This window comes from Danio rerio, chromosome 14 (genome assembly GCF_052040795.2).
Source record: "Danio rerio strain M-AB ecotype USA chromosome 14, GRCz13ab, whole genome shotgun sequence".
NCBI classification, from domain to species: Eukaryota; Metazoa; Chordata; class Actinopteri; order Cypriniformes; family Danionidae; genus Danio; species Danio rerio.
The window spans coordinates 50,058,449-50,072,500 of record NC_141034.1 but is presented as its reverse complement, the minus strand read 5'-3'; the positions used below and the strand labels follow the sequence as shown (position 1 = coordinate 50,072,500).

The 14,052-nt window shown below is 32.8% G+C and overlaps 1 protein-coding gene and 1 long non-coding RNA gene across 2 annotated transcripts in view; one reads left to right on the top strand and one right to left on the bottom strand.

The window, feature by feature from the left end:
- Positions 1–332: 332 nt before the first annotated feature.
- The window catches only part of ccdc88b (coiled-coil and HOOK domain protein 88B), a 67,204-nt gene continuing 53,484 nt past the window's right edge, over positions 333–14,052 (bottom strand). The window contains 7 exon segments of the mRNA NM_001386506.1: positions 333–485; positions 2,961–3,026; positions 3,492–3,791; positions 6,047–6,198; positions 7,992–8,105; positions 8,194–8,339; positions 11,397–11,583. Of these exon segments, the coding sequence (NP_001373435.1) occupies positions 433–485; positions 2,961–3,026; positions 3,492–3,791; positions 6,047–6,198; positions 7,992–8,105; positions 8,194–8,339; positions 11,397–11,583 (1,018 nt within the window). The 3' untranslated portion in view covers positions 333–432.
- On the top strand, positions 10,146–13,389 carry LOC147840903 (uncharacterized). Its single transcript, XR_015508038.1, has 3 exons — positions 10,146–10,830; positions 11,147–12,559; positions 12,604–13,389. It is a non-coding gene; the product is annotated as an uncharacterized LOC147840903 (long non-coding RNA).

Here is a 14,052-nt window from a genome sequence, read left to right as displayed (position 1 = left end):
CCAGCCAAGGATTGTCAAAAACAAAAAAAAATCTTTGCCCGCATCGACGTTGTTTTAAGACCCCCATCATCATCTGCCTCCTTCCTAAATGTCAAAGTCTCCAAAGTGTCAGCGAGACGGCATGAATTAATTCTGCTCTCATAAATATCTTGTTAGCATCAGTTTGTAGGAGACACTCTCATGATTGTACTGATGCGAAGGCACCAGCACAACCGCTTGGGCGCTACAGTGCCACACAGTGGTGAGGATAGGAACTGCAGTCACTGTTTAACATTTAACAAATATTTATGGCAGTAAATATGGAGCATATTTAATGATGAATGTATCATAGATGGGTATTCAAGATCTTTTATTTGTTGATGTGCATATTATATACTTTATGGATGTTTTATAAAATAGTTTTGAAACCAATGGATGGAAATTATTACTGCTTCAACTGTGTCTGCTGTCCGAGTCCTGTGGCTTGTCAAAACTGGAGTGAAAATCTAAAGGAGAAGGACAAAGATCTTATTAAGAGTCCATTATTAAAACTTTATTACATAAAACTGTTTAGGATTATTATTCAGTGTTTCTGCCGGTTTCATCAAGTCAAATTTAAGACTTTTTAAGACCCTTTTAAGACCAATGAATGACATTTTAGACTTAAACTGGGTTAAGATTTTTTTGAATGGCCCATTATTATCATGAGGAATCGTGTAATTGTTTTAAGTATTTTTCCCTCTGATTAGGGAATTTAATTTAGGGAATTTGATGTAAAAAAAAATGTCTAACAGCTGTTCTTGCTTTCTTTTGCAATAAAAAACTTAAATATAAAAAATAAGGTTTTATCGAGATGTGTTGTTGGTCATTAGATGGACATCGGCCCAAATTGAGTAGCTTTACTTGGACAAAGCCAAATTAAGACCTGTTTAAGACATACAACACAATATGTCAGTGAATTTAAGACTTTTTAAGGCCTAAAATTTAGGTTTTGAAATTTAAGACATTTTAAGACCCCGCAGAAACCCTGATATTAATTCAAAAGTTGAGCAAAATGCATGTCAGCATGCCACTTTGAGGCAATCAATGTGTAAAGCACAACCGCCAATAAGATGGCTGTATTTGAAAACATATTGCATTTGAGACAAGATAGTTGGGATATCCAGTACTTTATACTAATAATTAGGCATCTGAAACAGTCTATAAGCATATTAAAAAACATGTTAACACACAGAAAATATGCATGTGGCCAATTTGACAAATTTCATGCTCCATGCTCCTGGTTTATAGATTTTTGTCCCCAATCACCTTCCACAAAAAACATGGGATGTGATTTCTCCTAACCTTTATTATTTGTTAGTTATGGGCTTGAGTAAAATGCTAATAGTTTTTTTGGTCTGGTATGACAACATGTCAAATCATCATCCAAACCACCATATTGTATGTTACTATATTGCATGAAATAACCTAAAAGGTTCCATGTTTTCTGATGTCCACTGCATAATCATTTTAGACAACAAAAAATACTCCTGAAGAGTTATGAAAATGTATTTAAAGTTTTCGTTTTTAAAAAACATGTTTAAGTGTATACATGGTCTTGCTCCTAAAGTAGTTTGTGAGTTAATAAATAAATTCAGTAGTGATGGGGCGAAGACTAGAGGGGCAGTAAGTGGGAATTGTAGAATCCGCAGATGCAGAACCGCTGTGGGTCAGTCATCCTTTTCAGTAAAAGGTTCACATCTATGGAATGCCATGCCTGTTCATTTAAAGTTACAATCAGAACTCCCAGTTTTATCTGTAAAGCTGAAAGAATGGTTGAAATCTTTACAGCAATGTGAACATTAAGCATTATTCTTTCAGGTTGGTCCCATTTACATTTCTCTTTATCCATATGGACTTGCATCTTATGTTTATGGCTCTGTAAATATTGTACATGTTTGCTGTATTGTGTTTTATTCTTGCCGGTTTTCTTTATTATTTATTTATTTATTTATTTATTTTTATTATTATTTTTTTTTTAATGTAAAGCCTAACCAGGGACGAGGGCTGCAAATTAGCTTTATGCTATATGCCCTATGTACACAACATCGGTTATCTTTGTATAACAATGTCAAGTGTATTGTCCCTGTAAAATAAACAAGCAAATAAAATAAATAAAAAAATCTATATTTGCTGGTATAACCCTAATTTGTTATGACTGAAAATCAGCGCAATTCCAGCAGATATAGATTAAACGTTTATTATTTTGACCAATTTCTATTTTTTGAGAACATATTTTTTTATAGAATAAAACAAATTGAAACATTTTACCTACACCAGATAAATCTTTCTTTAAAAAATATTTAATTGTAATAGTTGTAAATAGTTTAATTTAACACATCCAAGTAAACTTTGTTTTTTTAGCACAAGCTATATGGGATGTGATTTCTCCTCACCTTTAATATTTAATAGGTTTGGGTTTAAGCACAATGTTAATATTTGTTTTGGTCTGGTATAGTAATATGTCAAATCATCATCCAAACATGTTGCCATGTTGTTATTTAAGAGCATTTCTTTCTATGAATAAAATAACCAAAATGGTGCCATGTTTTCTGATGTTTTTATTAGTTTGAGACATTAAAAAAAAAAAACTTTTTTTTAACTTCTCAACAGTTACAAAATGTATAATTGCTGGAATAACCTTGATGTTCAGTCATAACTAATAAAAACATTTATTATGATGAAAATTAGAGCCATTCCAGCAAATATAGGTTAAACATATGTTATTCCTTAATTGTTTGAGAACCTCTTCCTAAGGGGTGATCGGAATTATTTTACTCAAAGACATACCAAATAAATCTTTATTTTAAATATAAATATATATATATATTTGTCCTAGTCTTGATATTCTGTAAGAAACTGTAAAAAGTTCAATTGTAATTGTCTCATTTGCATCAGAAATGTGCATGTTTTGATTTGTTCTACCAATATCCCAGACTGACCTTCAGTTCCAGATGAAACACGACTGACGTCTGAATGTGCAGGTGAGATGTTCTCCTCACTATCAACTAAAACACACAAACAGATATTACTCTCAGCTCCTAATAAATACAAATGCATGTTTTCAAATAAATGTTTTCCACAAATGCATATTTTCAAACACATATTCTCTACGAATGCTAATATTTAAATGCCTATTTTTCACAAATGCATATTTTTAAATGTATATTTTCACAAATGCATATTTTTAAATGCATATTTTCCATAAATGCATATTTTCAAATGCACATTTTCCTCAAATGCATATTTTTCAAAAAATGCATGTTTTCTAATGCACATTGTCCATAAATGCATTTTCAAATGCATATTTTCAACAAATAAATATTTTTGAATGCATATTTTTAAATACAATTTTTTCAAAAATGCATGTTTTCAAATGCATATTGTCCATAAATGCATATTTTAAATGCATAATTTGCACAAAAGCATCTTTTCAAATGCATGTAATTTCCCCTCTCCACCATCATGTTTACCTCTGCCCTCTTCACTGGGGCTGTCCTGGCTGGGTGTAGGGCTGCTGTCGTGCTCCCAGAGGGCTGAGGCTCCTGTCTGAGAGGAGCGCAGGCGGATGCGAGGCTGAGATCGCTGGTCTCCTGGACTGAAGGACTGAGAAACTCCTCCTCTGCCTTTGCCCAGAGCCCAGCCATGCCGAGAGCCCAGTTTGCGGCGTCCAGTCCGCAGATTACCTTTAGGTTGCTCTTCTTCAACTTGATATGAAATTCTCCTCAGCGGGCTTGGAGAGACTGGAGCGCTGATGGGGTCCTGGTCATGAACTGAGGGGTCAAATAGAGGAAAGTGAGTTGTAAAATAAAGATTTTTATTTAATTTTTTATTTTTTTTTTCATTTTATTTATTTATTGATTTTCTCTACCTGGTGAGGTAAAGATCATTATGGACTTTTATATAAAATAGAAGGAAGACATATTAAACCCCCTTTAATTAATTTTTTAAAAAATATTTCCCAAATGATGTTTAGCAGAGCAAGGAATTTTTTTACAGTGTGTCTGATAATATTATTTCTTCTGGAGACATTTTGGCTAGAATAAAAGCAGTTTTTAAAAAACCATTTAAGGTCAAAATTATTAGCCCCTTTAAGCTATATTTTTTGATAGTTTACAGAATAAACCATCATTACACAATAACTTGCCTAATTACCTGAACCTGCCTAACTAACCTAGTCAAGTCTTTAAATGTCACTTTAAGCTGTATAGAAGTGTCTTGAAAAATATCTAGTAAAACATTATTTACTCTCATGGAAAAAATGAAATAAGTCAGTAATTAGAGATGAGTTATTAAAACTATTATGTTTAGAAATGTGTTTTTAAAAATCTGCTCTCCGTTAAACACCATATACAAAATTCTTTTTGTAAATGTTAGTTAATTATTCTTAGATTATTAAACACATTATGTTGTATGTAATGTTGAGTATTAAAGTATTAAAGATGACAAGTCTTCTTGAGTTTGACATCCTTTTTAAAGCATTATAAGCATATTGTCCCCTTAAATTCCTAATATTCTCAAATGAGTTTTACCCAAGCATTTATTAATCTTATATATTAACTAACATTGACAATGGAATGTAACATTTTAATTTATATAAAATTTATATTTACACTTATATTTACATGTTATATTATTTTTAATAAATACTATAACAAATACATTGCTCATTTTAATGTGTTCGATATCTACTAATGTTAAATGTATTGTAAAACTATACTAATATATAGTATAGTATAATAATATATCAACTCAGCAAAATGTTCTATTTATTTTATATGTATGCATGTTTTGTTGTACAGTCAGAATCAAATGTTTTTAAAATCATCACTGAAATAAATTTTTTTATTTAAAAACACATAAGATCCAGACACACAAGAATTTGAGGAGAAACTTATTTAAAACATATTTGCACTAAAATAAAGTTTGTTGTTTAATTTTCTTTTCTTTTACCCATAAACTGGCTATTTGATATGACTGTTATACTGGATATGTGCATTTTAATTTAATGAGGATTTATGTTTAACATCTATACAACTTTTTATGACAGAAGGAAAAACAAAACCGTGTGCAATATCAAATATTTAAAAAATAATAATTATTTACTTAAAATGTTGGTACAAAAGTGAAAAATAATGCCATTTTATGTGTTTTCTCCAATATTATATACAGTTGAAGTCAGAATTATTAGCTCCCCTGAATTATTAGTGCCCCTGTTTATTTTTTTCCCAATTTCTGTTTAATGGTGAGAAGATTGTTTCAGCACATTTCTAAACATAATAGTTTTAAAAACCTATTTCTAATAACTGATTTATTTTATCTTTGCCATGATGACAGTAAATAATATTTTACTTGATATTTTTCAAGACACTTCTATACAGCTTAAAGTGACATTTAAAGGCTTAACTAGGTTAAAAAGGTGAACTAGGCAGGTTAGGGTAATTAGGCCAGTTATTCTGTAATGATGGTTTGTTCTGTAGACTATCGGAAAAAAAATAGCTTAAAGGAGCTAATAATTTTTCCCAAAAATAGTTTTTAAAAAATTCAAAACTACTTTTATTCTAGCCGAAATAAAACAAATAAGACTTTTTCTAGAAGAAAAAATATTATCAGACATACTGTGAAAATCTCCTTGCTCTGTCAAACATCAATTGTGAAATAGATTTTTAAAAAAAATCAAAAATCAAAAAGGGGCTAATAATGACTGACTTCAACTGTACATAGAACGTATGACATATTTCCATACTTGTATGTTATAGTATTTAGTATTTATTTTACACAAATCTTAATGCAATATTCATTTGATCTGTAGATTCCTTTCCATTGCTCCGTCACATTAACACAGAATTACTATCTGGTTGTGATCCAAGGGAACAGCATAATGTGCTAGGCTAACAGCATCACTCATTGTTACAGGCTTTTGGGGACCTTTCAGTGTTTTACAGAGTCCAGGGAACCTGCAGTCTGAACTTATTGGCACTCTCTTACACTCTGTGGTACAATACATCTAATGTTATTACAGTCTCACCAGGCCCTGAAGCAGGAGAAATGGCTGATCCATCCACCGCATCTGCCAGGTTTTCCACACTGCCGGCAGCGATAAAGTGAGCTCGGCCTTCTTTACTTCCACCTTTAGGTTTGATCAGCTTCTTCATGCGGTCCGCGATCCAGTTCGACTTCCTAAGAGGTGATCGGAAAAGATCAGACAGGTTAGAAAAGTCAAATAGAAAAGCGACAGAATTTATAAAACACATAGAAAAGAATAATTAATTATAGTATAATATTAAATATTTAAAAAGAATAGTTCACCCCAAAATTTAAACGACCTAATCAGTTATTTTCCCTCATGAGGTTTTAAATCTTTATGGGTTTCTTTCTTCTGTTGAACAAAAAAGAAGATATTTTGAAGACTGTTGTAAACTTTGACAGCCATAGTAGGAAAACTAATATAAAAATGAAAGTAAATGGTTACAGGTTTCTAACAGTATTCAGTATATATTCTGTGTTCAAAACAACAAAACAAAATAAAAACTGCTTAGTTAAAGCTGAAAAATGTACTTCAGCATATGTTTGACTGCAGTTGCTAGGTAAAATGAACACTAAAGGCAGTATTGCACCAATAAATTTAGCTTCTTTTTACATTAATGATATTTACAATTACAATAACATATCATTATCAACAAATAAAATATTATTTGTGTGCCGTTAATAATCGATAGTCGACCAGAATAGGCTTGGTCAAGTTTTCATTAGTCACTGAATATTTTTCCTACACAATCATAATCATATTGTTTTTTTTCAGTGCCTTTTTATGCATGTGAAAGTTCTTAACATTGAATTTTAATGCTTATAATATAGTATTTATGTATAACAGAAAACAATCTAAAAAATCTAATTACTTCTCAGCCCGTTTCCAACTCAAACCATTTCCCCATATTTGCTTAGATTGGCCCAATTAAATTCAATGTATGAACGTAAGATTAGTTAGCTTAAATCAATGACTACAAATCGACTAAGAATATCTTAAGTCGGAGACAGCCTAATGATTTGTAATGGAATACAGTTGGCTCATCCATCCATCTGTCCGTCCATCTGTCTGTCTGTCTGTCTATCTATCTGTCTATATATCTATCTATCGTTCTATCTATCATTCTATCTATCTATCTATCTATCTATCTATCTATCTATCTATCTATCTATCTATCTATCTATCTATCTATCTATCTATCTATCTATCTGTCTGTCTGTCTGTCTGTCTGTCTGTCTGTCTGTCTGTCTGTCTGTCTGTCTGTCTGTCTATCTATCTATCTATCTATCCGTCCGTCCGTCTGTCTCCATACTTCCATATTGACCACTTTTCAGGCGTTTTCAAAAAGTTTGCTTTTGAAAACACTATTGGTTGCATTTGGGTCAGTGGTTCGTTAGGTGATCTGTACAAGCGACACCTTTTCATGGACATGTACAAGAAGAGTATCTGACAACAATGTACTCTAAGTAAAGTATTTTAGATTTGCAGAAATGTAGACATCGCCCTCTAGTGGACTTGTTGTCTGAAAAAAAAGTAGACTGAGAAATGTATTTTCATCGAGCATGGATTGTTCTTAGCATACAGTGAGTAAAAACAAATATTAACGCACAATTAAATACTACAGTATTTTTGAACCATACTATATTTATACAGTATATGTTATAGTATTTACAGCATTTTGTGAATAAATGTTTCGTTAATAAATAGCATTAAATATAGTAAACTGATAATGTTATAAATACTGTGGTGTACATCGGTTTTTACAACAGTAAAATTAATGTAGTATAATTTGCCCTATAGATGTTGAAAACGACCGTATTTTGTATTATACCACTATAGTTAATTCAAATCAGATTGATTCAAGTACTATAGTATGGTTTAATGCAGTGAAAAAAACACAGCGTTTGCTACAAATTACATTATTAGTTGTAATTGCTTGACTAACTTTGCTTGTTTAAGGGGACTCATTGCGGGCAGAGCAGGCTCCAGGACCCGATACTGATCCATGATCTTCTCCACCAGCTTCTGCTTCTCCCTGCGCAGCTCGTTGAGTTTATCCCTGCGGTGGAGACACACAGACGGAGGTGAGGTGAGTGTTATTTACTGATGCGCTGCTGTGGACAGACGTGAGCGGTGTGTGTTCGTACAGATACTCTCTCTGCTGGTTGTGGTGCTGGTCTCGGCTCTCCAGGCTGCTCTCCATTAGAGCCTTGTTTTCTTTGGCCAGACTCTGATTCTGCTCCACTAGATGTCGGTTCTCCTCCTCCATGTTTGCCTTCAGCTGCGTGAGAAGCTAAATAATAAAGAAATTAATTACGGTCACACTTTATTTTAAGGATAACTCTTATTAATAAACCAAACTTATTAATTTTAGCTCAATAAATTTCTTATTTGCTGCTTATTAATAGTTATTAAGGTAGTAGTTGGGTTTAGGTATTAAGGATTAAGGAGGTAGAATAAGATTATGAAGAATGTGTGCTTTATATGTATTTATAAACATCTTAATAATAGGCAAGGCAAGTTTATTTACTGTATATGGCACATTTCATACACAGTGGCAATAAGAAAATAAAAACAAATAATAAAAATGATTAAGACCAGATAAAAACAGATTAAAATGTGTTAAAACAGGTTATAAAAGAATGAAAAAGAAGAGAAAGACATAATAGTGTGAACTGTCGGGCGTAGCACAGTGCTCATTCCGTAAATGCACATCTAAATGTGTGATGTGTTTTCTATCTTGAGTCTTTAATAGATAATAAGGCACTAGTTAATTGTGAACATTGCTATTTAAACTAAAGTGTTACCTAAATTACATTTATGCATTTAGCATACATTTTTATCCAAATAAATAAGTGGTAAAAAAAAAAACAGTTCCTCGTAAATCATACATTTTTAAACATTGCATTGCAGTTAATCTGATTATTCTCAGATTTTTATTATGATAATATTAGCCTTTAAAAGTGCCAGTGTAAATGTAAACCCAATATAAAGAATAGTATTTTTTAAATAATCTCTTATAAATTATTTAAATAATTTACAATTGTAAATTGGTGTATTGCTCAATTACTATCCTTTGGTGTAGATAATAGCAAAATTGCTGTGTTTGCATATTTCTAAAATAACCAGACACTTCAAATAGATACAGGTCAATTATTATTATAAAATATTTTCCTTGAAATTGTGTTTCATATATGGACAGAAAATATAGAATATATAAAAACTATATGTAATAACACTTTTTTTAAATGTGTTATTGCAGTTATAATTATTTTAATTTAAATCTAATCTAATAATTCTTTGGTTTTTAATGTGATAAAATTAGCCTCAGTGCAAAAATAATGAAATAAGCTGACAAAAAAAGAACAGTAAATGACCAATTGAATTAAAAACATGATCTCTAATAAATTAGTTATAGGGTGACGCAGTGGCGCAGTAGGTAGTGCTGTCGCCTCACAGCAAGAAGGTCGCTGGTTGGAGCCTCAGCTGGGTCAGTTGGAGTTTTTGTGTGGACTTTGCATGTTCTCCCTGTGTTTGCGTGGTTTCTTTTGGTTTCCCCCACAGTCAAAAGACATGCAGTACAGGTGAATTGGGTAGGCTAAATTGTCCGTAGTGTATGAGTGTGAATGAGTGTTTGTAGGCGTTTCCCAGAGATGGGTAGCGGCTGGAAGAGCATCCGCTGCGTAAAAACTTGCAAGATAAGTTGGCGGTTATTCCGCTGTGGCGAAGCCGGATTAATAAAGGGACTAAGCAAAAAAAGAAAATTAATGAATGAATAAATTAGTTATTTAAACAATTTACAGTTGTAAATTGGCGTATTTCTCAATTATGATCTTTTCAAAACATTGACAAAAAATTCAAATATAATTGTTTTGGTGTAGATATCAGCACAATTGCTGTTTTTACATATGCCAAAAAGAACCAAACTAAAGGAGAAAACTGTCCTTTTTTATTCATAATAAAAATAATATACTTAATACATTATATTATATTATAATAATAATTATTGCTATCACAATAAAATATTTTTCTTGAAATTGTGATTTTTTTTCTAAAGTCAGAATTATTAGCCCCCTTTAGAATTTTTTTTCTTTTTCTTGTATTTCTTAAATGATATTTAACAGAGCAAAGTAATTTTCACAGTATATCTGATATTATTTTTTTTCTTTTAGAAAAAGTCTTATTTGTTTTATTAAAACATCATTTTATGGTCAAAATGTTTAGCCCCTTTAAGCTACATTTTTTTTCTATAGTCTACAGGACAAACCATCATTATGAAATAGCTTGCCTAATTACCAGGGCCAGACGGAATCTGCGGACATTTTTTGCTATTTCTGCATTTTGTAAATGTATTTTGGTAAAAATCTGCGGATTTCTGTGGAATTTTGGGAGTATCATAACTAAAACCTTAATATGTGAAATAAAAAGTAAAACCTTTTTAACTTTTATTCAATGTTTGAATTGCAAATCTAATTAGATTCAGTTTGTTTGGTAAACAAAGCAAGTCTCTCATATAATATCTCTACTAAAAGACAGAAAATATTACTTTACAAACTGCATTGTACATACATCAGATGAACATTTTCATATTAGTCAATAATATTACTGTACTTCATTTAAAAACTGAATACAAATAAATTTACACAAGTAAATAAACAGAATTAATGATGGGCTAAAAATCAGCAGAATTCTGCGCGCAGATTCCGTGGGCTAATTATTAATTACCCTAACCTGCCTAGTTAACCTAATTAACCTAGTTAAGTCTTTAAATGTCACTTTAAGCTGTATTGACCTTATTCTAAAATGCGGAAGTGCGCCTGTTTTCGCGATTGTCTTAGAACTTCCGATTCAGTCGCCTATGGGAGAAATGACTAGGAATAATAAACGGCAGAAAATGGCCAAACTACTTGCTCAACAAACAAATGTTTGCATGACTACACAGACCAAGTAGCATAATATAATAAGAAAATATTAAATTGCAACATCAAGCAGCGTAACGAGCAGTTGTTAACGTCAAAAAATGAATGGAAGTGAATGTGACCGGAAGTCGCGAGACAAAAAGATTCAAATGGCAGCGCCCGCTCGACAGCAGAGAATAAGGTGAATAGAAGTGTCTTGAAAAATATCTAGTACAATATTATTCACTGTCATCATGGCAAAGATAAAATAAATCAGTTATTAGTAATGAGTTAATAAAATTATTATGTTTAGAAAAGTGCTGAAAAAAATCTCTCCGTTAAACAGAAATTAGGGGAAAAATATTAATCTTATGTACAAATAAAACAATCATTATATAAACAATAAGTAATATAAGCACTTGTGAAACGATGTATAAACTGTGATCTCGGACCTGGTACTGGCTGCTGAGCCGCACGTGGTTGAGGTCGAGCTGCTGGTTCTGCTCCTTCAGAGAGTTGAGTTTTCCTTCCAGCCGGGTTCTCTCCAGCTGAGCTGAACTCAGCTCCGCCCGCAGAACTGAGCTCTGGGCCAGCAGCTCCGACTGCACCTGAACCCACTCCTTCTGCAGGCTCAGATATCTGCACACCATCAGCAAAGCACAATTAATCCAAACTACAACATATGCAGATCATCAACAGAACAAAACTGCACAATAACACCAAACTACACTAAAACTGCTGAATTACTCCTTTATAGGGCACTCCTAGAAATACTTATTTAAAAAAAATACTTTCATGACTTGTATATTGTCATCAGTGTTAATAAATGTTTATTTTTTAATCATATATTCAAAGAGATTGTTGGGAATGTTTTGGTTTCTGACAGCAATATGTGATGCCACACTATGGATATCTGCCTTCTGCAGCTTTCTCGCTCTAACCGCACTCACTATTTTGAGTGTACTACGTCACTATTGTTACGGCCCACTCCAGGCTATTCTGTCCCATCACGGTTTAACTTTGTTCATTTCTCCAGAGTTTACAGCATCTCTTTCACAGATAATGCTGCTAACTAGCATGCTACAGGTTATATTAGTTAAAAGATTCCAGCAAGACACGACAGAAGCAATTCAATATGTTCTTGCGCTGCAACATATAGGCGGCATGCATGTGGCATAAAGTCACTCACACGCTTAATCACTTTCTTTTGACTTAGTCCTTGATTTATCAATGGTTGCCATAGTGGAATGAACCACCAATAACTCTGGCATATGTTTTATATGTCGCGCACACCTTTCCAGCTGCAAAATAATGTCAGAATGACCCTATTTAACAGTCTGAGATTGTTAGGGCTCCATTGTAACAATATAGGCACTAAGTCTAAATCACATGGCGCAAAAGCATTAAGGGAATCCACTTTGGCTATTTTAAGGACGGATAAATATGGTCTGCGCCATGGTGCATGGTCTAACAGGGTTGTGCTTATTCTCTTAATAGGAGTTCTAGGTTAGTTTTGAGCATAATGGGCATTAAACCAATTAGTCTCATCTCCCATTTCCTTTAAGAGTCAGTTGCATTGCACCATGGCACATTTGCTATTTACATGGCGGACTTTGTAAGAGTCAATGTAAACTAAACGCTTCACTAGCGAAAAAACAGTTAAACAGAGCATCTGCAGCACAATGATAAACAACGAGCCTCCTCCATTCGGCCTCCTACCTTTACTCTTTACTCCTTTACTTTTGTGGGGAAGGAAACGGTGTTGTACGCACTCCATTGACGACATCAATAAGCCTACATAAATAATTTTGTTTGTTAAGCACAAAGATTTGTTTCAAAACAATTTCTAAATTAATAATAATATGTTAAACGAATAAATGAACAACATTGAATGAAGTGTTGTCAAAAAAATGAGTTACTATTTTTATGCCCCATATGGGGATGCATACGTCTCCATACGCTAATAATAATAACATTATACAAAAGCAAGTTGTCATGAATAAACTGAAAACTGAAAAAGCCCCCCAAGATGAGGCATAGAGGCAGTAGCTTTTATATTAACTATTTTATTTATTATTTATTATATTCATTTTAATCCTTTAATTTGTTTCATATGTAAAGATATTTGTGTATTGCTGTGCATCCTGTGTGTATTGAGCAATGTGACTACTGAACTGTGATACGAATCAAATGGACAATTTTGTGAACCATCCCACCCCTAGTTACTATGTATGGCTCTTCGCTTAATAAAAGCTTAAACCATACAACAAGATTTCTTTGTATCATCAACAAAACAAAAAAGCTTCTAGATTAAAAAGCTACAATCTCATGTGAGTCTGACAAAGCTCTAATAGATGTTTTTTTTTTTCTCATAAGAAATTAATAATACTTTGAGGATGATTTTTGCCACTGTACACTGTAAAAAGTTTACTTTTAGTTACTTTGAAAAAAAAGAGAGTAAACCCACTGCCTTAAAAGCAACGAGTTGATTTTACTTAAAAAATTTAGGAAACCCATTGACTTAAATTTTAGAACTATGTACGTACTTTGTTTATATAATAATTATACGGCAACAAGTTTACTCTCAAAATAAATCTAGAAAAAGAAAAGCCCTCGCCTGATTTTTACCACGTTTTCAGATTTTACCACATTCTCACCCTGTTATTTACTTGTTTATTTAATTTTTTGGCTTCTGTTTTTGTCTTTCCCAATTTCTGGAACCAATCTTTGCCGCCCTCTTCCCCCGTTCGCTGTTCACTTTCACTTTCTTCCGCGACTCCCCAACCCTCTTAACCTTCGTCCGCAACAACCCCCCACTCTTTACTTTCGTCTTTCGTCCGCGACACCCCTCCGCCATCCAACGCCCCCCAATACCACTTTTACACCCAACACCCCCCCGCTCTCCACTTTCGTGCACCTCTTTATCCTCGAATAATCTCGGATCCATTATCATAATCTGTTGCGGGACCTTGTGATTCACTAATTAAGCACTGGTCATACCGCTCAATATCGTTTATTTTAAAGACGAATTGCAGCCATACGTACTTCTGGCTACATAATTCACGATCTCCAGTAATGTATATAAGGCTACGTTTTCAGAATGAGCCT